This window comes from Oncorhynchus gorbuscha, linkage group LG02 (genome assembly GCF_021184085.1).
Source record: "Oncorhynchus gorbuscha isolate QuinsamMale2020 ecotype Even-year linkage group LG02, OgorEven_v1.0, whole genome shotgun sequence".
NCBI classification, from domain to species: Eukaryota; Metazoa; Chordata; class Actinopteri; order Salmoniformes; family Salmonidae; genus Oncorhynchus; species Oncorhynchus gorbuscha.
The window spans coordinates 95,617,468-95,642,210 of NC_060174.1; the positions used below are offsets into that span (position 1 = coordinate 95,617,468).

General features: G+C 41.6%; 1 protein-coding gene across 3 annotated transcripts; it reads left to right on the plus strand.

The window, feature by feature from the left end:
- Positions 1-509: 509 nt before the first annotated feature.
- Positions 510-15,858, plus strand: LOC124013732 (trans-Golgi network integral membrane protein 1-like). Of its 3 annotated transcripts, none has more exons than XR_006834921.1 (4): positions 510-2,035; positions 12,226-13,157; positions 13,938-14,259; positions 14,416-15,858. XR_006834921.1 is itself a non-coding variant. In XM_046328189.1 (4 exons), the coding sequence occupies exons 2-4, from the start codon at positions 1,918-1,920 to the stop codon at positions 14,070-14,072; spliced, it is 1,185 nt and encodes a 394-aa protein (XP_046184145.1). In that variant the 5' UTR covers positions 510-873; positions 1,872-1,917; the 3' UTR covers positions 14,073-15,858. The 3 variants fall into 3 exon arrangements, 2 of the variants coding, with proteins under 2 accessions (XP_046184145.1, XP_046184155.1); XM_046328189.1 differs by having other exon boundaries at positions 510-873; positions 1,872-2,035; positions 13,938-15,858; XM_046328199.1 differs by having other exon boundaries at positions 510-868; positions 1,872-2,035; positions 13,938-15,858.
- Positions 15,859-24,743: the final 8,885 nt, after the last annotated feature.

Sequence of the window (24,743 nt, forward strand, 5' to 3'; positions counted from 1 at the left end):
AGGGCGGGGTTGAGACCCAGGGCCTCCAGCTTAATGATGAGCTTGGAGGGTACTATGGTGTTGAATGCTGAGCTGTCGTCAATTAACAGCATTCTTACATAGGTATTCCTCTTGTCCAGATGGGATAGGGCAGTGTGATGGCGATTGCATCATCTGTAGACCTGTTGGAGCAGTATACAAACTGAAGTGGGTCTAGTGTGGCAGGTAAGGTGGAGGTGATATGATGCTTGACTAGTCTCTCAAAGCATTTCATGATGACAGAAGTGAGTGCTATGGGGCGGTAGTCATTTAGTTCAGTTATCTTTGACTTCTTGGGTACAAGAACAATGGTGGCCATCTTGAAGCATGTGGGGACAGCAGACTGAGATAGGGAGCGATTGAATATGTCCGTTAACACTCCAGCCAGCTGGTCTGCGCATGCTCTGAGGATGCGGCTCGGGATGCCGTCTGGGCCAGCAGCCTTGCGAGGGTTAACACGTTTAAACGTCTCACTCACGTTGGCCACAGAGAGGGTGGGGGCGCAGTCCTTGTTAGCGGGCTGCGACGGCATTATCCTCAAAGCGGGCAAAGGTGTTTTGTTTGTCTGGAAGCGAGACGTCGGTGTCCGTAACGTGGCTGTTTTTCTTTTTGTAGTCTGTGATTTCCCGTAGACCCTGCCATGTATTGGAATAAATGACCAAACTATAAAACTAGCTAGCCAGCTATGGGTAACTGTAGCTAGCTACCTGACAGGAGTGCTAGTTAGATACGTTAGCTTACTAGGTACATTAATAGCTTTAGGTTGGTTGTTTTTAAGCTCAACTTCAAGATTTCCACCAAGGACGTTGCGTCTCCGATCATCACTCTCTCTCGCTTAGGCAAGGGACATGTAAGGTACACTCGGATGTGACAATGTAAAATGTAATTCAAGGGTTGAGGGTTTAGGGCCAATGCCTGCGTTTCAAACTCAAAGTAGACAGCCCTTGAGCCCTCAGCCCTCAGGGGAATCCCCGCGGACATATTTGTCATCAGTAGAAAATGTATTTTTATTTGATTGAACTCTTATTTTACCATGGATAGTTGACTGAGAACACATTCTCATTTACAGTAACGACCTGGGGAATAGTTACAGGGGAGAGGATGGGGAATGAATGACCCAATTGTAAACTGGGGATGATTATGTGACCATGATTAGCCAAGCAAGGGAAGTTTGCAACGTAAGCCCCTTTAGCCCTCGTTTTTAATAGAGTTTGCGAGTACACAATTATGTTCACTTCGGGGCCTGAAACGCCCCATAATTCAATTTGTGATGATTGTACATCCCCCTAAAAAGATTCTGCCAAAACGTAAAACCTCAATGCCAATATGGAGTCAACATACAAGTGTAAGTAAAAACGAATGTAAATAAGTTAGAAATTGCGCTACTAATGCACAAACACGTCTCATAAAAGTAATTATGTTTTTGTTTGGTTAGCTTTTGGAAAGTGTAGAAATAAAACATTGTCCTTCAGAAGTAGCTAGACAGGCTAACTTTATTTAGCTAATTAATTTGCTAGCTATCATACATTATACTCATATTAATAATTATATAGTTAATATAAGCAGACATGCAATCATAATTGACTGTAGAGTATATAATGCACCCACAAGCTTCCGGTGGCTGAAAAAAACAATCATCGCGGGATGAACGAGTGACAAATCTCCTGGCAAGAGCGGTCCATTTAAAAATCATTCCTTCGTCCATCGCCCCTTACCCTGCAAGTGTATACTCGTCAGACGTTATGGAACGTCACCAGAAGTGTTCACTTCATTTGAGGGCTGAGGGGATTGGGTGTGTCATTTAAGTGTTTGGAATGCTGCCAGTGTTTCTTGTTTCTGTTGTTCTCGGTCAGTTTTTCACTTCTTAACCACGTCCGTCAACAATCACCCACAACGAAGATGGCGGCTTGCAAGGAGACGAGACGTAACTGGACAATTCACTGTGCATTTGCTGTGTTTATCTTGTTAGAACTATTTCCTCTCAACTGTATTTCGGCACCGCTGGAACCCGAAAACGGTATGTTTAATATTCACCGTGAAGTTTTATGTTTATGTTTAGTTTTATGTTGGGAGTATTCCAACTCGAACTACACCTATATTTTCTCTGAAGAAACATAAAATAACATTAAAGTAAAATAAAAAAATCACCACATGAATTTAGTTTCAAAGTTAAAGTACTTAAAATAAATATAAGGTCAGGGGTTACAATTGTACAAACCTATGATAGCATTGTAAGAATAGTGTTTTTTTGGTTGACTAATTCTAGAGATGATTAAATATTGGATTTCAAGTAAAACTATTGCATTTGGGGACAAATTTCATATACAATTTACGAGAGACTAATTCAGTCATTTCATTTGAATAATAACATATGACATTTTTCATTGTAAATACATGGGTTTTATTAATGAAATTAAAACTGTAAATATTTAACTCGCTCCAAATTAACTGGAGTCATGAGTTTCCCCTTTATCACAGAAAAGGCATATGTCCTCTTAAGTCCATGAATTTAGACAAGTTAAGTTATTGCAAGGGTATATTTTGTGCAAGATTTAAAGTTAATTTATTTGATTTGATGTAGAACATTTGAGGGAGCAACCAAGCTTTCTTCCATTCAATTTCAGTATATGCATTCTAGAAGAATTTCACTCCAGGAGAGATATTACTCCAAAAACAATCTTAATAATGTGTTATTACATGTATTATGTACCTAACAAATTGTGCATCTATCTTGACATGTTCTCTGAAACACAGATGATATTTCATTGAGTACGTCCTCAAGGTATTGCTTTGCATGTATAATTAAATTCTTTATTATGTACTGGTAGTTATGTTTCTATTAACTTTCTATAAGAGTATTTCCTCCTTTATCAAATAAATCAAGGACAAATATAATATTTATTTCAAACCACTTAGGTAAGAACATGGACTTGTTTTTAACAACAATATCTTTGTTGTTCCACAGAAGTGCCTTGTGTGGGGAGAAGTTGTGAACATAATATCGTTTCCAGGCTAAAAGGGCTTGTTCATGAAATTTGGACAGTTTGATGGGTAATTTTGCTGGAGAATAGTTGCATTTCCACAAATTGAAGACCACCCAATTTCATAAAAATATGACAGGGAATGAAGTACCATATACATTCAGAGCTAAGTATACATCCTTTTTATCCAGTTAACTTGAAAGGTATTGTTGTCAATTAAATCTAGCACTTCAAGCCCACCATCAGCTCTTTAGTTTGATATTAGACTTAATTTATTTTTAATTTTTAAATGAAGTCTAGGGAAGTTTATCCTTGCTGGTTTGATCAGCTCCAAATAGCGATAGAGCAGGGTAGACAACGTCAGACCCTCTGCTTTGGACAATAAAACCCTTCCAATAATAGAGGTCACGCAGGAACCAGTTATTAAAGAGGGAGTTCATTTTCTTTATTCTCTGAGAAAATTTGAGATGTTGATGGAAAATATGGGTTTTCGCCATGTGCACCCCTAAATATTTCATTCTTTCACTGGAATATTCAACAGATTGGTCATTTGAGATATGTATGGATAATATTTCGCATTTATTGAAGTTAAGATCCAGAGCAGAAGAGAATGACATCTAAGATATTTCATATTCAACATAGTGCAACCCTGGCGTACAGTCCTGAAACCGGAAGTGTACAATGTATGTTTTAGGAATTTGTGTTCAATTGTATCAAATGTTTACAAAATTTGAGGAATAAAATAATAGCCTTTGAGTCAATTGAATCAGCGTAATCAAGTCTAAAGCAAACCTAATGTTACAGTTGATCTGGCGACCTTTCATGAAACCTGTTTGGGTTTCATTAATGAGGTGGTTTTGGCCCATTTAAGTCTATTAGCATATGCAAATGTTTATAATATGTATTTAATAGGTCTCAAATGATGGTATTAAGGAAATAACCCCTTGTTTCATGGTAGTAATCATCGCCGCTAGACATTCTAGGAACATGTTGAATACTGGTCCCTCTAAATGTCCCCAACAGTGTAAATAATATTCCACAGAAAGACCATCTGTTCCAGGTGCTTTGCCCTTCTTCATAGATTTAAGAGCATCTCTAATCTACTATGGAAAACTAATATTCACATGTGGACCTGAACTCATCAGAAATAATTGGAACATGATCATGGACATGTTCCATAAAATGTTCACATTCTATTAAAATGAGATGTATACAGATTTTCATAGAAAGAATACAGAAAGCTAGAGATGATCTTGGGGGTCTTTACACAAGGTATATTTAATGTAGAAAGAGATGCTCTCCTAGTTCCCTTTTTCAAGAGCAAAAAAATAGCTTTTTTTTTTCTAACCCTCAACCCATTTTTAGCTCTTTAGCTAGAACTCAATGTAAATTTGATCTGTTTCTTCCTCTGCTGTAAGGGTATCCCTTTCTAAAAGAACATGTCATTTATTAACTGTAATGGTGATGTCTTACTTTTGAATTTAAATATTTCTCAATTACTTTCAGTCTTTGGTTCTAAATCATTTGAATTGAACAAGTCTATGATCAAGTTCTTTATGCTGTGTTAAAAACTGGATAATTTAGGAGTGAGGGAGAAATGAAACAAATACTTTCTGGATCTGACCATCATTGACCTATTACACTAGGTATAATCATTTAAGTTTGTGTTAAAGAAGCGCCATGGTTCAACCACGGTCAGTTTACTGCAAAATGAGGTGGTGTTACTGTTCTGAGATCTTTGAGCTAGTCTAGGTGGAAATCTATCTAAAGAGTTATGAGGTGTTTCATTAAGTCTCCAGCTATTATAAGCCATGTATTTGTATACTTGTTTTGCAGCTCAGTAAGCTTATCAGCAAGATCCAAAAAGAAAGTCTTATTTCAGGTGTGAGAATCAAATAACATTTTATTTGTCACATACACACATTTAGCAGATGTTATTGTGGGTGTCGCAAAATGCTTGCTCCAACAGTGCAGTAATATCTAACAATTGTACACAATAAAACACATTATTTCGATTGGAGATTAATATCTTCCATATTTGGACACGACTTTGAAATATCACCTCTAAACTTATGAAACAATATCATAGTGCCAGCTGAGTGGTTAGACCCCTGACTAATAAGCAGTATTTCCCCATTGTGATTTCCAAAAACTAGAATCTGAATCGCAGGAGCGAGTCTCCTGGAGTAGAATGGAATCTACATTTAGTGTTTTGTAAACCCCTGGCGTTTGGAGATACAATATTTAGTGCATTGAATTCAAAACGTTGCCTAACCTGACAAATAAAACAATTACAGTGTAGTGATATGAATAACTAGTTGAACTACTAAGCTAGGTAGCTAGTAAGGAAACCTGCATTTAGAGAGAATTGGACTACCCTAAACCGAGGTAGTTGTGATCAATCCGATGAACCCGTATTCACATTTACCAACCTGGTGATATAAAACAGAGTGAATATAAAAACAACAATCAACGTATTACTCGAGTAATTTAGCTAATTCAACGTTTTCAGTTGACTTAGAAAGAATAGGACGACATAGATTAAGTCAATGTAGCTATATACCTGAGCACAGTGTTTTCAAAACATTCAGTACACATGACATACACTTGACGTCCTGGCAATCGATCTTCTTTCCATCAATAAATGCAGAAGGGCTGCTGAAAGATGCTCTCTTCCCTTCTTCTCTTGCATTTTTTACCACTGGGCAACGTTTTCCCCTTGCAGCAGCATCTTCTGGAGTGAGAGCCTCTTTGATGCGTAGTTTATTCTCCATGAGAAGCCTGGACTCCTTGGCTTCTTTCCGACAACATTGTAGATTCTTGTTGTGAACCGCATGATGGTTGTCTGTGGAGATCCGTCTGATGGTTGTCTGTGGAGATCCGTCATCCCTTCACTTTCCCAGGCAGTGCACTACGTCGATGATGTCCGGGAGCTTGTCTCGAATCCTGGGTGCTATTTTGCTGAGGATGTCGATGAAAACGCTCTGTATGTTTTTCCTGTCTTCTCGCACCCCATGCAGTTTAAGATTCCATCTCTGGCTGTGGCGCTGGACTTCCATGACATTCTGTCGCAGTTGGAGATTTCACCTATTGCAGTTTCTGTATTTCAGCTTCTATTGTCAGCATTTTTTTGCTGAGGGTTGACACCTGATTGAGGAGCTGCTGCACAGTGGCTGAGAGCGACTCCATTGATTTGAAAATAGTCTGTCTTTTCAATGAGGGCCAGTTTCTCAAAGATGGCCTTGAATGTCAGGGTTGGCAGAACAATTTGACTGCCCTGTATTTGGTAGGAGGGCTCTTACTCTGCATCGGTGGCAGTGGTGAAAATAAGGATTCTTTTGCCATGAGTTCTGGAAAGTCTTCACGTGGGCTGCATGTTTTTGTTTCGCTGCTAGCATCTGAGGGGGCAAACTACCTAACCTCCAAGACCGCTACAGCACCCGATGTCACGAAGGCCAAAAAGATAATAAAGGACAACAACCACCTGAGCCACTGCCTATTCACCCTGCTACCATCCAGAAGGTGAGGTCAGTGCAGGGGCATCAAAGCTAGGACCGAGAGACTCAATAACAGCTTCGATCTCAAGGCCATCGGACTGCTAAACAGCAATCACTAACTCAGAGAGGCTGCTGCCTACATAGACTCATATCACTGGCCGCTTTAATAAATGGACCACTAGTCACTTTAATAAGAACATATCTTACATTACTCATCTCATATGTATATACTGTACCCTATACCATCTATTGCACCTTGCCTATGCTGCTTGGCCATCCATATATTTACATATTCTTATTCCATCCCTTGAGTCTTGCGTGTGTATAAGGTAGTTGTTGGGGAATTGTTAGATATTACTGCACTGTCAGACCTAGAAGAACAAGCATTTCGCTCCACTCGCATTAACATCTGCTAAACGTGTATGTGACCAATCAAATTTGATTTGAGGTGATAAGCATCTGTTCAGCCATGCCTTGCCTTTTTCAGTTTCTTCTTCCCATGTAGTAGTGTGATCTCCGTGTTTTCCAATCACCTTCTGTTACTTCATATAAGTAATCATTGATTATTGATCATAATCTTCCTAGTTTATTGGGACATATGTTCAAATACACCCGATCAAAGTGATGCCATCTTGGGCCATCTCCACTCGGGCCTCTTTCAAGAGCTCTGAACATCACTGACGTCATGATTTGACCTCTTATTCTCCAGGAACTGGTGATTAAAAACAAGGTCAAATCATTACATCAGTATTAGAGGTGCATGGATAAAATCACTGGGCAAGCCAAGGCAGTAAAAAAGCCATAGTACAACCTATGTTGTGATGTTTGCTAAATAACTTGGTCCATACGCCACCGTGATAAACAAAAAGGATCTGACAACAAAGACAAGTCACACAGTGGTGGAATAAATACAAGTTTTTTGTTTTATCACAAAACCCGAGAGCAACATCTGACAGGTGACGTCCACAAAGTAAGTATTGCATGTAACAAACAGTTATTTGGCCTGCAGCATGGTCAAGCAAGTTATTTTTTGACAATTTACTAAACTACTGATTTAGAATCATGGCGTTATGTCAAGTCAGCACAAAGACAACAGGAGCAATGCGTCTGCTATTCCAGCACCATTTCAACTTAAACATGATCAGATCAACAAGGCTATATATGCTTACTTTAATACACTGAAAAAACGTAAAGATATAAACAATTTAGTCCAATTAATGTTGCTAAATATCATGTGGCTGTTCAAGGTACTGTGCTAGGACAACCCACAGTTGCGCTAAGCTTGCATCAATCAATCAAATGCTACTGCATCAACATGTCATACTCTTGTTCCAGACCGCATTGGATACAAAGAATACACATACTGAGACAGAGGGGTGCTGTTTCCCTCGCTTGCATGGTTTCTCTGGTTATAGTCAGCCACTTCCAAATTGACACAAAATGAAGGAAACACACATATGGGGAAGCCTGACTTCTCCTTGGCATCCATGAATACAGGACACTGGACTTCAGTTATCTTCAGGTTAGAAATCAGCTGTACAAAGATGCCAGTTTCCAATTTGGAGTTCTGATTTGGATAACTGTTAAATTATTTTTCCTAGTCTGCTCTTGTTCCACCCCCCCCCCCTTTTAACATCAATTATCTAAACATATTAACGTTTTTACATATGTTGTAGCTTGGACCCTAATGTACATAATCTTGAAGTTTATGTGCGTTGTGCCCACCATTGGTTAACACAGCATACTCTTGAATACAGGGTGGGTGTCATTTCAAAAATAGAAATATAATGCAGACCACTGCAATTTAGTTGGTACCACTGCAATTTAGTTGGTACACTTTAAATTGAACATTTTAAATTACTACCACAAGACACACATGACCGTTAAATGAAAGTTTCTTTATTTCTATTATTTGAATTGATTTCTTATGGCATACTGAAAGTGTAATTTAAAGGTAGACTCAGCTAAATGACGTTTCCAGCAGCACTGCAATATCTGCAGCACTGCAGATATTGCGATAAGCGAGATGCAAGACTCGGCAGATTGCTGAATGTGCACACAAACAATGTCTCTGCTGTAACAAAGAAGTTTGATCTTGACGTCAAGCCATTCATCTAGAAAGTTAGAAAACCAAATGCATAGCTGGAGCCCTGAGCTGGATATAGTTTTTGACATCTTAGATTTGTTATATTTAACTTATAGCTAATAAGCAGTGCCGTAGCATGCAGCTACGTGCCCCCAACCGCACCCAAAAAACAGAATTGAAAATCATACTGTCGGTATTTCGAAATAGATCCTTTATACCGTATTACGGGGTATCGCCCAAGCCTAGTTCATGGTTATTTTCAACCTCTCCTTGTCCCAGTCTTTAATCTCCACATGTCTTCATTCCTGTTCCCAAGATCTCTAATGCTTCATGCCACACTGACTACCGGCCTTTATCACTCACATCTAGAATCATTAAGTGATTTTTGAAAGGTTGGTTATGGCACACATCAACTCCATCATCCCAGACATCCTAGAACTCCTCCAATTTGCATACCGATCCATCGACAATGCAATCTCAATTGCACTCCACACTGCCCTCATCCACCTAGGTAAGAGGAATACCTATGTGACAATCCCAGGTAGCCGATAGCACCTTAATTGAGGAGGACAGGCTGATAGTAATGGCTGGAATAGAATAACATTGAGCATGCCCCCATCCACACCGAAGGGGCTGCGGTGGAGTGTGTCGAGCTTCAAGTTCCTCGGTGTCAAATCACTAACGCGCACAGTTGTGAAGGTGGAAAAGGTTTGGTGTGGGGCTCAATCACTGATGTTCTACAGCTGTACCATTTGAGAGCATCTTGACTTGCTTTATCACTGCTTATTATGGCAACAGCACCGTCCTCAATTGCGTGGTGCTACAGAGGTTGGTGCGGACAGCCCAGTACCTCTAAATCAGGTGGCGTGAAAGCAAGTCCCGGAAAAATGTTATACTCCAGCCACAGACTGTTCTCTTTGCTTCCACACAGCAAGTGGTACCGGTGGATCAAGTCTGGGACCAACCTGTTCCTGAGCAGCTTCTATCCCAAAGTCATTAGACTGCTAAATAGCTAACAAAATGTCTACATGGACTGAGTTGACCATTTATTTTTGCACACTCACCGGACTCTACACTGACACCACACACAACATGCACACATTTATACTGACTGCACACACACTCCCATACAATCAACATATGTTGCTGATACTCGGTTTATCATATCCTGATGCCTAGTCACCTTACCCCTATACATATCTACCTTTATCACTCCAGTATCCCTGCACATTGTAAATATGGTATTGGCACTGACCCTGTATATAGGCTAGCTTACTTCTCGTGTTCTTATTTCCTTTATTTCTCATGTGTTTTTGTTCTACCTTTTTTATTTTTAGTCCTACATAGATATTGATTACTGCATCGTTGGGTTTCGAACTAGCAAGAAAGGGATTTCACTGTACTTGTGCACATGCCATTGAATCCCAGCTACAGAGGTAGTTGGCTAGCTAGTAGCACAATGGATTAGTGTTTAGAATAGTCACTATAGATTCCTCTCTTCGGTGTTGGCGAGCTAGTAGCACAATGGATTAGTGTTTAGAATAGTCACTATAGATTCCTCTCTTCGGTGTTGGCGAACTAGCCTGTGTGCGCCTTGAGGGTCCTGGACTCTAATTTCAGGTGTGAGAAAAAGAGGGACTGTCTGACCAGGTGTCCCTCACCATATATCTGAAATAATAATACGCATCCGTGTCAGTGAAATAGTGTCACTGTTCTCTAAAATAAGAGGCTACACAAGGCTAGACATTTCCAACATGGACATTTCAACAAGGGTATGACCTTATCTAAGACCAGCCTATAGCTAGTTTTCTAAGTTTCTGGGGTTCTGTCTGCACAAGATTTGAATGTCTGTTTGACCTGACAATGCTATATTAGAGATTGATATAAAGCTTGTCTTCATGGGAATACTTAAATATATATTTTTAACTAGGCAAATTCTTATTTACAATGACAGCCAACCCCCCCAAACGACACGCCACCCTATAGAACTCCCAATCACAGCCAGTTGTGACATAACCTGGGAACGAACCAGGGTATGTAGTGATGCCTCTAGCGCTGCAATGCAGTGCCTTAGACCGTTGCGCCACTCAGGAATACTTTTCCAATAGCTTCCTTATTGCCTTCTAAAAGTGACTTACAAAAATCATATTTTGAGAAGAGATCACATTTTGCTAACATCTCTGGCCTTATCGTCTCATATAGCCAGTCTATGTTCCCTTTGTGTGCCATAGCCGAACTGTTCAGAGTTCCTCTTAGGAGCATTGATGCCACATTCAGGGAAAGCGAACCCATGTGGCCTGTTTTTACAGGCATCCAAATTGACATTGCATGCTATCCAATATCCATAAGTGTTCTTCTCTGTGAGAAATCTAACCATTCCCAACAGTAGCCCATACACTGTGTGAGGAGATGCTGGGATAGCCCCAGAGTTTCTTGAGTTACAGAAAGAAAGGTGTTGTCCTACACTGGTGTTTAACGTCCTACACCGGTGTTTGACGTCCTACACTGGTGTTTAACGTCCTACACCGGTGTTTGACGTCCTACACCGGTGTTTGACGTCCTACACCGGTGTTTGACGTCCTACACCGGTGTTTGACGTCCTACACCGGTGTTTGACGTCCTACACCGGTGTTTGACGTCCTACACCGGTGTTTAACGTCCTACACCGGTGTTTAACGTCCTACACCGGTGTTTAACGTCCTACACCGGTGTTTAACGTCCTACACCGGTGTTTAACGTCCTACACCGGTGTTTAACGTCCTACACCGGTGTTTAACGTCCTACACCGGTGTTTAACGTCCTACACCGGTGTTTAACGTCCTACACCGGTGTTTAACGTCCTACACCGGTGTTTAACGTCCTACACCGGTGTTTAACGTGTGAGGAGAACAGTATTTCTGATGTAGACGTAGGAGAGATTGATGAGACATTGCAAGAGGGAAGAAATCGTTAGACTTGGGAACATTTCAGTAGACAACATGTTGCGTATTATTGGGATGTCCCTCCCTTTACAAAGCCTGACGGAGGATACTTTCCAGTCATTTACTATTTAGAGGGTGTGTTTAGTCGCAAATGAATGTGTAAGGCAATCGTTGCGACAAAGGCCTCCCTTTTTATTAAATATTTATGCTGGCAGTAGCCTCAGGAATGAATACTCCCTTCATGGGGACTGCTAACTTAGGGGCTCAATTCCTCTGACTTTCCACACCCAGCCAGCTTAACCCTCAGTTTGGACGACGCCTATAAAAGTCCCAGGAGTAAAAAAAAAAACATGTTGACTCTAGTTGAATCGTGTCATTGATTGAGATGGAAGGTGCTAGAACAAACATCCCCCTCATTAGAAGCCCAACTGAACATCTTGTACACTTGACCTGCATATAAATTAAGCTGGTATTTACTGTACATGCTGTACACTGCACATTTATACAGTGAGAAATGTATACTGAAACTTGGAGGGCAAAGAAACTAACAGTAGGTTCTCATGCAAAGTGATGGTGCAATGACAACCATTGCAGGTCAGACACAGAATGATAAGATGTGTGTCGTGTAAAATTTGATTAGGCCTATTTCACCTGGCTACATTGTTCCAAATGTTCAATTGAATGCGGTGATTGTTTTCAATTCCCATTTCTCTCATTTCCAGATACAGTTGAGGTTCAACCACCTCTGAATCCAAGAGTTGTTGGTTTGGATCACTCCTTGCCTTTGGCAACCGTCAGCACTGGTACAACAGACAGCAAGGCAGACACCGCAACCAATGACAAAGCTAGAACATCTATCGATGTTGATAAAACAGCAGTCATTAAGGCTGTAACATCAGACCTAAAGGATGCTGCTGCTACACCCAATGAGAGTGCTACGCCTATCAAAGACGCTACCACACCCATCAAGGATGCTACCACACCTTTAGAAGACGCTACCACACCCATCAAGGATGCTACCACACCTTTAGAAGACGCTACCACACCCATCAAGGATGCACCCATTGATGGTGTTACAGCATATGTCGCACTGGCCACCAAAGGGGAGGTTATAGCTGAATCCCCTGCCATTATTAATAAAACAACTGATGGCAAGGAAGCAGGACGGGCTACTCAAGAACTACTTCCCAATCCCACTGATGCAAATGCTGCTGCCACCTTTACCATGGCTGCAGATCCAGCCATCAGCACCATCACATCCAAGCCCACCCTGGAGAAACCAAGCTCTGCCTCCAACACCAAGCTTGTCGGTCACATGAACCCTACAGAAGATGATCAAGAGGACAATCTAGAGTCCCAGGCAGAGACTGACGTGTACGACAGAGAAAATGACGACGACGTCGATGACGGCGACTATGACCTGGGGCCAGCAGTTAAGGCTCTGAACTTCGACGAGGAGGATGACATCATGGTGGACGCAGACAATGAACCGGTGGTGCTCAGACCAGCAGAGAATGCTGGGAAGATAGACGTGCGTATGAAGGACACCAACATCTACACCATCCAGGATGAGGACTCGCACTTCTTCTTCCACTTGGTCATCCTGGCCTTCCTGGTGGCCATCGTATACATCACCTACCACAACAAGAGGAAGGTAAGCAGAGGAAGAATACTTTATTAGTCCATTCAAGCCAGTTGTATTCTGCTGTACTGAACCTCATCTTCAACAAAAATATAAATGCAACATGCAACAATTTAAGATTTTACTGTGTTACAGTTCATATAAGGAATTCATTAGACCCTGAACTATGGATTTCACATGACTGCGAATACACATTTATCTGTTGGTCACATACCTTAAATAAAAAGGGTAGGGGTGTGGATCAGAAAACCAGTCAGTATTTGGTGTGACCACCATTTGCCTCATGCAGTGCAACATCTCCTTCACACAGAGTTGATCAGGCTGTTGATTGTGGCCTGTGGAATGTTGTCCCACTCCTCTTCGATGGCTGTGCCAAGTTGCTGGATATTAGTGTGAACTGGTACACGCTTTTGCACACGTCAATCCAGAGCATCTCAAACATGCTCATTGGGTGACATGTCTGAGTATGTTGGCCATGGAAGATCTGGGACATTTTCAGTTTCCAGGACTTGTGTACATACCGTGCAACATGTACTGAGTTTTGTCCTCATCAATCTACACACAACAATCATCCTGATAGCGCTTAGTGCGGTTACTTTTTGGTCTGTATGTATGAAGCATTCTAGAGTAGTTCTAATTTAGGATAATTTTTTCCCTTTTTAGAGTATGATTACATGGATAGAGAGGGCCTGAGCCTACATCAGCTCTGAAACTCAGACACTTTATGAATACTGGTTTAGGTTACCATTTTAAAAAGGTTAAAGGTCAATTTGAATATCCCCCTCTCTCCAGATCTTCCTCCTGGCCCAGAGTCGGCGCTGGAGGGACGGCCTGTGCTCTCGCAACAATGTGGAGTACCATCGGCTGGACCAGAATGTCAACGACGCCATGCCTTCCCTCAAGATGACTCAAGATTACATTTTCTGAGCTGAGAAGGAAGGCAAAAGACTGACCTGAATTGAACAAACCTGTTTCCGGCTGCATTGTTGACATGCTCGCTTGCCCACAAGCTTGCCCCACTTCCTCTTGCTTCAGGACAATCCTGGACAGGAGGGAGTTTGATGGTACTTCATCTCTGTAATCGATAACCTACACGTTTTCAATGTTCATCCAAGTACGTTGGAAATATTACTTTGTTTTGTTAACCATACTCGTGAGTTTTGAAATGATTTATTTGGGTGACAATTACACTGGTCTATATGAAAAACATTCCACCATGTTTAAGCCTTACTGTCCTTAATATAGTTTTGCTCTCCTTTTTTTGTTGCAGATTACACACACAGAACATTTGGATGAATAGATTGCCAGAATCAATATCAAGATAAATATGTTGTGATACTTTGCTTGTTAGTAACTAGTTTGCCTAGCAATGAAGGAAGGCTATTTGTAGTTATTAGCCACAAAGCATTTGTAGTTGTAGAAGTTAATATTGTAGGAATACAGTATACTACACCAGTGTTTCCCAAATCCTGTCCTCCAGTACGCCCCCAAAACACATTTTTGTTGTGGCCCCGGACAAGCACACCTGGTTTCTACTTGGGGGGGACTGGAGTTGGAAAACTATACTACAATTATAGACCTTAATAAAAAATGCAGATTATTTTTTTTTTTTACAGCAATACTGACAATGATTTATGTTGTGGTTCTTACGCTAAATCCATCCTCCCTTGACTTTTGTAGACATGTGTGAACACACCACCACATTGATATGGTGGCAGTTATTCCTTGTAATTGTATTTTTCCATAATCTGGCATTGTACTGGTCTTAACACTTTGCTCAGATTGCTATACACTTATCCCAGGACTGGTCCTCCTTTCTATTTGTTCGGTCCTTCATTCTTCTCTTTTTATCAGAAATCTGCACTCTTCATGTGGCCTAATGTGCATGTAAAGCACCACTTGGACACTGATTACCTTAGATCAATCAGCTCTCTGTCCCCGCTCTGGGGGCTTGTACATCCCAAATGGCACCCTATTCCTTATGTAGTGCACTACTTTTGACCAGGGCCCTATGGCTTTGGTCAAAAGTAGTGCACTGTGTAGGGAATGGGTTACCATTTGGGACGTAAACTCAGTCTGGAGAAAACGATAACCACCGTTGCTCACTCGTCATTACCTTAACGAGCCTTCAGTTCTAATGCCATTATCTTGTGACATGAATCGAGAATTATCAATTCTCATGCACTTGTCAATCGCTGTTAAATTTCCACTGTCTTTTCAGTACAGAGAAGAAGCATTAGCCTGAGTGCCAGTCTGTTTATGGTAACGTGCCAACTTGTCACTCATTGTCATGACGAGCATGTTTGCCTTGACAATGAGCGATGGCATTGGAAAGGGCACAAAGGCTGCGTCTACACAAGCAGCCTAATTCTGATATTTTTTCCACTAATTGGTCTTTACACCAATTACATCAGATCTATTTCAGAGCTGATCTGATATGTTAAAAGGCCAATTTAATCAACAAAATATCAGATTTGGGCTTCCTGTGTAAACAGCCTAAATCTGGGACGAGGCTAAAACATTGTAAATAGGTGGTGGATTTCAGCTCTGCCAGGAGCTGTGCGCACTCTGGTGTCACGACAATCGCTAAAGCATGAGATGGAGATGTCATGCATGGAACAGATACGGTGTTGTGTAGCTTTCATATAGCATGTGGTGGATGAACACTGTTTTTGCAATCAACTGTAGAGATTCTATAAAGCACTAATACATATAATGTATATGGGTCCCTTTTTGTCTCTTGGTAATGCTTCATTTGCTACTAAATAAATGTTAATCTGTTTCTAATTGAATTTCTTCACAGCAGGTTGTAAGAGTCGTCAAAAAAGTTAGTTGTATTCATCGTGAAGAGAAATTAATGCTTTTTATTTTTACATTTGAGTCATTTAGCAGACGATCTCGCCCAGATTGAAAGCTCCATGCTCTACTAACTGAGCCACACGGGAATTAATGTATGTGGAAATGAGCCTGTCATGACCACATGACTTTACAGTAACTGCTAAATCATTCCATTGCTAAAGTTGTCTTGCATGATGACAGAAATATACTTCGCTCTGAGTTATACGGGTCGTATCTTTCTTCGTTGATTTATGCCAGCTCCCTAGTGAGTAATCCTGAATCCTAAACGGTGTCAATGGCAGGGGTAGAAAATTCCAGTCCTTGGGGTGAGATTGGTGTCACACCTGACTCCAATAATCACCTAATCATCTTCAGTTTAGAATGCAATTTGATTAAGCAGCTGTGTTTGGTAGGGATGTGTGACACCAATCAGGCCCTCCAGGACTGGGTTTGCCCACCCCTGGTCAATGGCATTATGACCTTTCATGGTTCTGCATGGAGCTGCAGTTAGCCTATTGGTTAGAGCATGTCAAACTCATTCCATGGAGGGCCTACTGTCTGCAGGTTTTTGATTCTCCCTTGTGCTTGATTGATGAATTAAGGTCACTGATTAGTAAGGAACTCCCCTCACCTGGTTGTCTATGTTTTAAATTAAAGGAAAAAACTAAAACCTGCAGCCATGGCCCTGCATGGAATGAGTTTGACACCCCTGTGTTAGAGCGTTGGGTTAGTAACCGAAAGGTTGCTGGTTGAGTACCTGAGCTGACAAGGTGAAAACTGTCTGTGCCCATGAGCAAGGCACCTACAGTAACCCTAATTTGCTCCAGGGGTCCCTTACTACTATGGCTGATCCTGTAAAACAACACACTGGATATGTGCAGTGAAATGTATGTGATGATAAAACACATTCAAACATTTTTTATTAACTGAATGATGACATTACTGAGAGAGCTTGATATGAGTTGGGTCCTGTGGGTAGGTCTTGAGGGAGGTAAAGGGCCTGTTCTATAGAAAGACATGAGGCAGCAGTTGGTCACATCACCACTGGATGGCAGTAGAGGCACAACTCAGTGATGAGCAGACGAAACAGCACCTACGCTTGAGAACATTCAGAAGGGCACTTCTGGGAAGCTTCCAACTAAAGTAAAAGAAAATAACTTGGTAACTGTTTTAGCTTGAATGGATATGCCTATCATCCTAAAACCTGGCAAGCACAGAGTAGGCTAATTAATAACCATGTAAGTAAGTAGAATGTACTTAATTATTTACATGGTTGATTTCATGAACCCCCAATGCTGTCAATTGAAGTGAAACCAAAGATTCCATTGCTTCACAAAAGCCCATGATAGTGGGTAAATAAAAAAACAAATTGGCAAAGCGTTGACAGAACGTAAACCCAAATCTGCAGTGATATTGATAACATGGGATGCCAAGGTCATGCAGGATGGTTGATTAAGGCTGATATTGGGCATTTTTGTTTTGTTATTTTGGTCTGCAGTCGGTAGGTGGGTGTTTCATCTACAAGGGGGGGGGGCTCCCCATGCTGATAGGTCAATATATGGACTGGAAACCAGGGGGCAAGCCTCCCTCCGCAGATAGATAAAACAACTGCAATACAGCCAATGCTTATCAAAGCACACATATCAGATGTATATGTTTTGGATGTTGCTTTATCTTCCCAGGGAGGTCAAGGTGTGCCTCATTGACAAGCAAGCTGGGTGTCAGGGCCTGTTGGAGGAAGGTTGCTGTTGTAGGCAATAGTTAGGATATATTATATTTTCATAGGTGCTGTGTTTCTGGATGCAGGCCCTGCCCAGGAACATGAGGAAAACACAAAGAACAATGATTTGAGGGCCAGTCCACAACCCCCCCCCAAGGTGCCAAATATAAATATACAGTAGGGCAAAAAATAATTTAGTCAGCCCCCAATTGTGCAAGTTCTCCCACTTAAAAAGATAAGGGAGGCCTGTCATTTTCATCAATGGTGCACTTCAAATATGACAGACAAAATGAGAAAAAAAATCCAGAAAATCACATTGTAGGATGTTTAATGAATTTATTTGCAAATTATGGTGGAAAATAAGTATTTGGTCACCTACAAACAAGCAACATTTCTGGCTCTCACAGACCTGTAACTTCTTCTTTAAGAGGCTCCTCTGTCCTCCACTTGTTACCTGTAATTCATTGTACCTGTATTAATTCATTAAAAATCCTACAATGTGATTTTCTGGATTTTTTTCCCTCATTTTGTCTGTCATAGTTGAAGTGTATCTATGATGAAAATTACTGGCCTCTCCTCTTTTTAAGTGGGAGAACTTGCACAATTGGTGGCTGACTAAATACTTCTTTTGCCCCACTGTATATGGATCTCTCTCCAACAGTAACCAGTTAATTGACTACAGAAATGTGTGTTAGAATAACGCCATTACATCAATGTTTGGTATCTATCAGAAACTTGTCCCCTGAGGATAACTCTAATGCTATTTATATGGGTGTATGGTCTCTGTGGTAACTTGTCAGTACAGGGTGAACTCTAAACTACTCTATTAAAAGGGGCATTATTGTCTTTAGGAACTCTGCCTTATTTGTATTAGGTCTCCTTTAGACCTTTAGCTGCTGTGACATCCTGTGGAGATTGGGCCTGGCAGATCAGGTCCTTCTGTAGCTCAGTTGGTAGAGCATGGCGCTTGTAACGCCAGGGTAGTGGGTTCAATCCCCGGGACCACCCATACGTAGAATGTATGCACACATGACTGTAAGTCGCTTTGGATAAAAGCGTCTGCTAAATGGCATATATTATTATTATTATTATCAGGTTACTGTAACTTGGTATCATTTGAAGGGTCAATGGTGGTAGGTTTAGGTTTGAAAGTGTCACCTTGTGTTATGAATGGAATGAAGTGCCTTTGTTCAGTCTCTTATCCTGTCCATGGAGAACGGTTGTATGATCACTATGGAGAATGATTGTATGATTACCACGGAGAATGGTTGTATGATCACTATGGAGAATGGTTGTCTGATCACTATGGAGAATGATTTTATGATCATTATGGAGAACGATTTTATGATCACTATGGAGAACGATTTTATGATCACTATGGAGAATGGTTGTATGATCACTATGGAGAACGGTTGTATGATCACCATGGAGAACGGTTGTATGATCAATTCTCATTTCATATTAGGCGTCTCTTGTTTCATGCTTTGGCTTGTAACTGTAAGATTTGTATGCCTAGATTGTGAATGCTATGCAACTTAAGCTTTATGTCTTGTATAATGTTATAATTCATTTTACAAAGTAATTAAATACACTTCTATTTTGCAATCACTTCTCATGACCATTTCTTGATCTTAGCTAAACGCATAATACTTGATTGCACATGGTATCAAATTAAATCAGATAGTCAGGTTTATCAAATGTAGATGGTTAAACATTATTTGACATTACAAGGATACTTCATTTCTGTCTCCTTTACCAGTATATTTCCGGCATATTTTCTTCATTTCGTCAAAATGTTGTTTCAATTCACGGAGCCATGTAATGGATTCTTATTTTTGATTAAAATTATTTTTATTTAACGAGGCAAGTTAGTTAAGAACAAATTCTTATTTATAATGATGGCCTACTACCCCGAACAAACCCTAACCCACACAACACTGGGCCAATTGCCCGATGGGACTCCCAATCACGGCCGATTGTGATACAGCCTGGAATCAAACCAGGGTCTGTAGTGATGCCTCTAGCGCTGAGATGCAGTGCCTTAGACCGCTGCGCCACTTGGGAGCCCGTAACGGATTTTCATATTGTGTGAGACCTTTTAAGACCTACTATTGGTTTATGTTTATCAGGAAGTGGTATTTACCTTAATTTATGGAAAATTAACTTAGCAAGTATTCCTACCACAAAATGTGACAATTACATTTTTGTTGGTCAAGGGTATGCAGTAAGATGAATATCTCTGACCTCCTCTATCTTCTCTAATTACTTCACTTAGACTTTTAATTTCCTGTCCCTGTCCTAAACTAAAAGTCACCCGGGCGGCATAATCCACTCTGTCTAGAATGTCTAGTCTTATTTGCCTCGTTTGATTTGGGTGTGTTATTTTAATATTAACTATAGCTTTACTGTCCTGAGTTTTTGTCTGGGAATGGGGAAGCCTATAGTGTACAGTGTTGACTCATGGATTTCCTCTTGTTGATTAACGCCACACGTCTTCTTTGCTGTTATGAAGACTGCCTGCCTTCTTCTCTGAGGGGCCCGTTCCCCTGTGGCCTCCCTCACTTCTCTCATTCTGTTGTCATCCTCCCCTTGAAGACTGCCTGTCTTCTTCTCACTTCTTCTCTCATTCTGTTGTCATCCTCCCCTTGAAGACTGCCTGTCTTCTTCTCTGAGGGGCCCGTTCCCCTGTGGCCTCCCTCACTTCTCTCATTCTGTTGTCATCCTCCCCTTGAAGACTGCCTGTCTTCTTCTCTGAGGGGCCCGTTCCCCTGGGGCCTCCCTCACTTCTCTCATTCTGTTGTCATCCTCCCCTTCATTACTCACTCGCCATCAAAGCACCTCCCTTCCTTCCTTTAACAAACTGTTAGCTCAGAGGCTTTGTTGTTCGTTAAATTTATGATGATCAAACGGTTAGATTATAACCCATCATGTGTTGACAACCTGTCGCATGTCTTGTCTTCTTCAGAAGCTCTTACACATGAGCATCTCCTCTCCATACTGTTAATAAGCACGTTGGTCCGGTTGCCTCCGGTTCTGTTCTCAGCGGATTGCTTAAACATTAATTGCGTGTGTGTTTCTGCCCGCCTCCAGCTACTGTACCATGCTAAGCCATACAACGTCTGTCCGCTTGGTTCTGTCAGACCTACTATGTTAGCTGCCTTAACTCCCTGATTTACTTCTCTCCTTCAGTCCTTTCAGGACAGTGTATTAGCTCCTTTCTCTCTCCTAGGAATCAGTCAGTCTATGCTGTCTGTCGACTCGGGCTATACAAAATCCTTGCTAATCTTTCTACCCGTGTCTGTCTTCAGAGAGTCCTGCAGGATCCATATATCTCTGTCTTTCACTTTGGATCTGTCTTCCTAGCTCCGTCCCAATCTCTGGCTAACTTCTTCTCCTGGTTTTATTTGCTACTTTTGATATTTCCTTCAGTCTCCGATGAGGTGCAGTTTTTACTTGGTATGTCTATGCATTAATTGGACCTTGTGAATATGAATTTGAGTTAAGCTTTGGAGTAAGATTTCTCATAACGGATTAATGTTTTCTCCCATTGTGCTCTTGTAAAAAACTGTTCACTGACATCCTCTACAGTTGTTCCTCAACATCTTGACGCTCCATTTTAAATGTATCAGATCACCTTGTGACAAGGCCGTTTGAATTTATTGGGGAGCCATGGCCTATGACTTTTTCCAAACACACTGCTTTTCCCTTGTCAGTCACAAACATTAGGAATTAGAAAACAAATGAGTAATTTAATATTATTTCTATGGTCACAACAACATAGACATGCGTCACCATCTGTCCCCCAGGTAATAAAACACCTGAACAGTCTCAGGCATGACTACTGACTAGAATACTGGGAAATCTCAGGATTCTGAAGGAACATAATTAGGATTCCAGTCATTCCCTCTAAGGAATTCCTTCTGGTTGATACAGCTCCTATAAAAAAAAGAGGGAATCCATCTGAGCATGTGGGATGGAGGACCGTCGTCATGTCGACGTTGCCTAGGAACGATATATGGATGGAGGTGTGCAAAGGTCACACGCTGCAGCCGACATAAGAATGAAGTACATTTAAATGTCAGACTGTAATGTTCCCTCCATTGAGCTGGTGCATATTCAGCAAAGGAGGCCCCATACACACCCTCCTCTCCTCCACACCCACACCCACACCCTCCTCTCCTCTAAACCCACACCCTCCTCTCCTCCACACCCACACCCTCCTCTCCTCTACACCCACCTGTCCTCCACACCCACACCCTCCTCTCCTCCACACCCTCCTCTCCTCCAAACCCACACCCTCCTCTCCTCCACACCCACCACACCCTCCTCACCCTCCTCTCCTTCACATCCACACACTTCACACCCATACCTTCCTTTCCTCCACACCCACACCTTCCTCCTCACTAACCGCCGGGCATTCTCTCATGTAACGGGTCAAACGCAATGCTCCCAAATTATTACTTAACATATTAATTTACAGTTTATGGCCACTGACAGCAAATGAAATCATTATATACTGTGGGGAGAACAAGTATTTGATACACTGCCGATTTTGCAGGTTTTCCTACTTACAAAGCATGTAGAGGTCTGTAATTTTTATCATACGTACACTTCAACTGTGAGAGACGGAATCTAAAACAAAAATCCTGAAAATCACATTGTATGATTTTTAAGTAATTAATTTGCATTTTATTGCATGACATAAGTATTTGATACATCAGAAAAGCTGAACTTAATATTTGGTACAGAAACCTTTGTTTGCAATTACAGAGATCATACGTTTCCTGTAGTTCTTGACCAGGTTTGCACACACTGCAGCAGGGATTTTGGCCCACTCCTTCATACAGACCTTCTCCAGATCCTTCAGGTTTCGGGGCTGTCGCTGGGCAATACGGACTTTCAGCTCCCTCCAAAGATTTTCTATTGGGTTCAGGTCTGGAGACTGGCTAGGCCACTCCAGGACCTTGAGATGCTTCTTATGGAGCCACTCCTTAGTTGCCCTGGCTGTGTGTTTCGGGTCGTTGTCATGCTGGAAGACCCAGGCACGACCCATCTTCAATGCTCTTACTGAGGGAAGGAGGTTGTTGGTCAAGATCTCGCGATACATGGCCCCATCCATCCTCCTCTCAATACGGTGCAGTCGTCCTGTCCCCTTTGTCTCACCACACCACATGACCTTCTCCCATTCCTCCTCTGGATCATCCAGATGGTCATTCGCAAACTTCATATGGGCCTGGACATGCGCTGGCTTGAGCAGGGGGACCTTGCGTGCGCTGCAGGATTTTAATCCATGACGGCGTAGTGTGTTACTAATGGTTTTCTTTGAGGTCATTGGTCATTGACCAGGTCCTGCCATGTAGTTCTGGGCTGATCAGGTCCTGCCATGTAGTTCTGGGCTGATCCCTCACCTTCCTCATGATCATTGATGCCCCATGAGGTGAGATCTTGCATGGAGCCACAGACCGAGGGTGATTGACCGTCATCTTGAATTTCTTCCATTTTCAAATAATTGCTCCAACAGTTGTTGCCTTCTCACCAAGCTGCTTGCCTATTGTCCTGTAGCCCATCACAGCCTTGTGCAGGTCTACAATTTTATCCCTGATGTCCTTAAAGCTCTCTGGTCTTGGCCATTGTGGAGAGGTTGGAGTCTGTTTGATTGAGTGTGTGAACAGGTGTCTTTTATACAGGTAACGAGTTCAAACAGGTGCAGTTAATACAGGTAATGAGTGGAGAACAGGAGGGATTCTTAAATAAAAACTAACAGGTGTGTGAGAGCTGGAATTGTTACTGGTTGGTAGGTGATCAAATACTTATGTCATGCAATAAAATGCAAATTAATTACTTAAAAATCATACAACGTGATTTTCTGGATTTTTGTTTTAGATTCAGTCTCTCACAGTTGAAGTGTACCTATGATAAAAATTACAGACCTCTACATGCTTTGTAAGTGGGAAAACCTGAAAAATCGGCAGTGTATCAAATACGTGTTCTCCCCACTGTATATATATGCAGACTGATGGGCAGGGGATTTTTTTGTCCTCAATGTTTCGGACTGAATTGTATTTTGGGAGCTTTTTAAAAAGTGAATCGACTTGTTTGTCATGTGTTAATTGAACTCTAGTGGCTTGCTGACATTACTTCTCGCTAGAAGAGATAAAAGTTATTAAATGTGACACCCAGCTGGTTAGAAAAGCTAAGATTCAGCTCTTGTTAACATTTTTTTAACCATGTGTGTATTGTAGTTGGACAGAAGTAGATCCTCAAAAAGTTATACAGCTTGTGAATATACCAGGCAGTGTCAGAGCAAAGCCCTAAAAATTGCCAAAGACGCCAGTCACCCAAGTCATGGACTGTTCTCTCTGCTATCACATGGCAAGTGGTACCAGAGCACCAAGTCTAGGTCCAAAAGGCTCCTTAACAGCTTCTACCCCCAAGCCATAAGACTGCTGAACAATTAAACAAATGGCCACCGGACTATTTACATTGACCCCCCCTCTTTTTTTCAATGCTGCTGCTACTCACTGTTGATTATCTATGCATAGCCACTTTACCCCTACCCACATTTAGGAATTCGTTCCAGTCACAGGCAGCAGAGTACTGGAACGAAAGGCGGCCGAATGGGGTGTTGGCTTTAGGGATGATCAATGAGATACACCTGCTGGAGCGCGTGCTACGGATGGGTGTTGCCATCGTGACCAGTGAGCTGAGATAAGGCGGAGCTTTGCCTAGCATGGCCTTGTAGATGACCTGGAGCCAGTGGGTCTGGCGACGAATATGTAGCGAGGGCCAGCCGACTAGAGCATACAAGTCGCAGTGGTGTGTAGTATAAGGTGCTTTAGTGACAAAACGGATGGCACTGTGATAAACTGCATCCAGTTTGCTGAGAAGAGTGTTGGAAGCAATTTTGTAGATGACATCGCCGAAGTCGAGGATCAGTAGGATAGTCAGTTTTACTAGGGTAAGCTTGGCAGCGTGAGTGAAGGAGGCTTTGTTGTGGAATAGAAAGCCGACTCTTGATTTGATTTTCGATTGGAGATGTT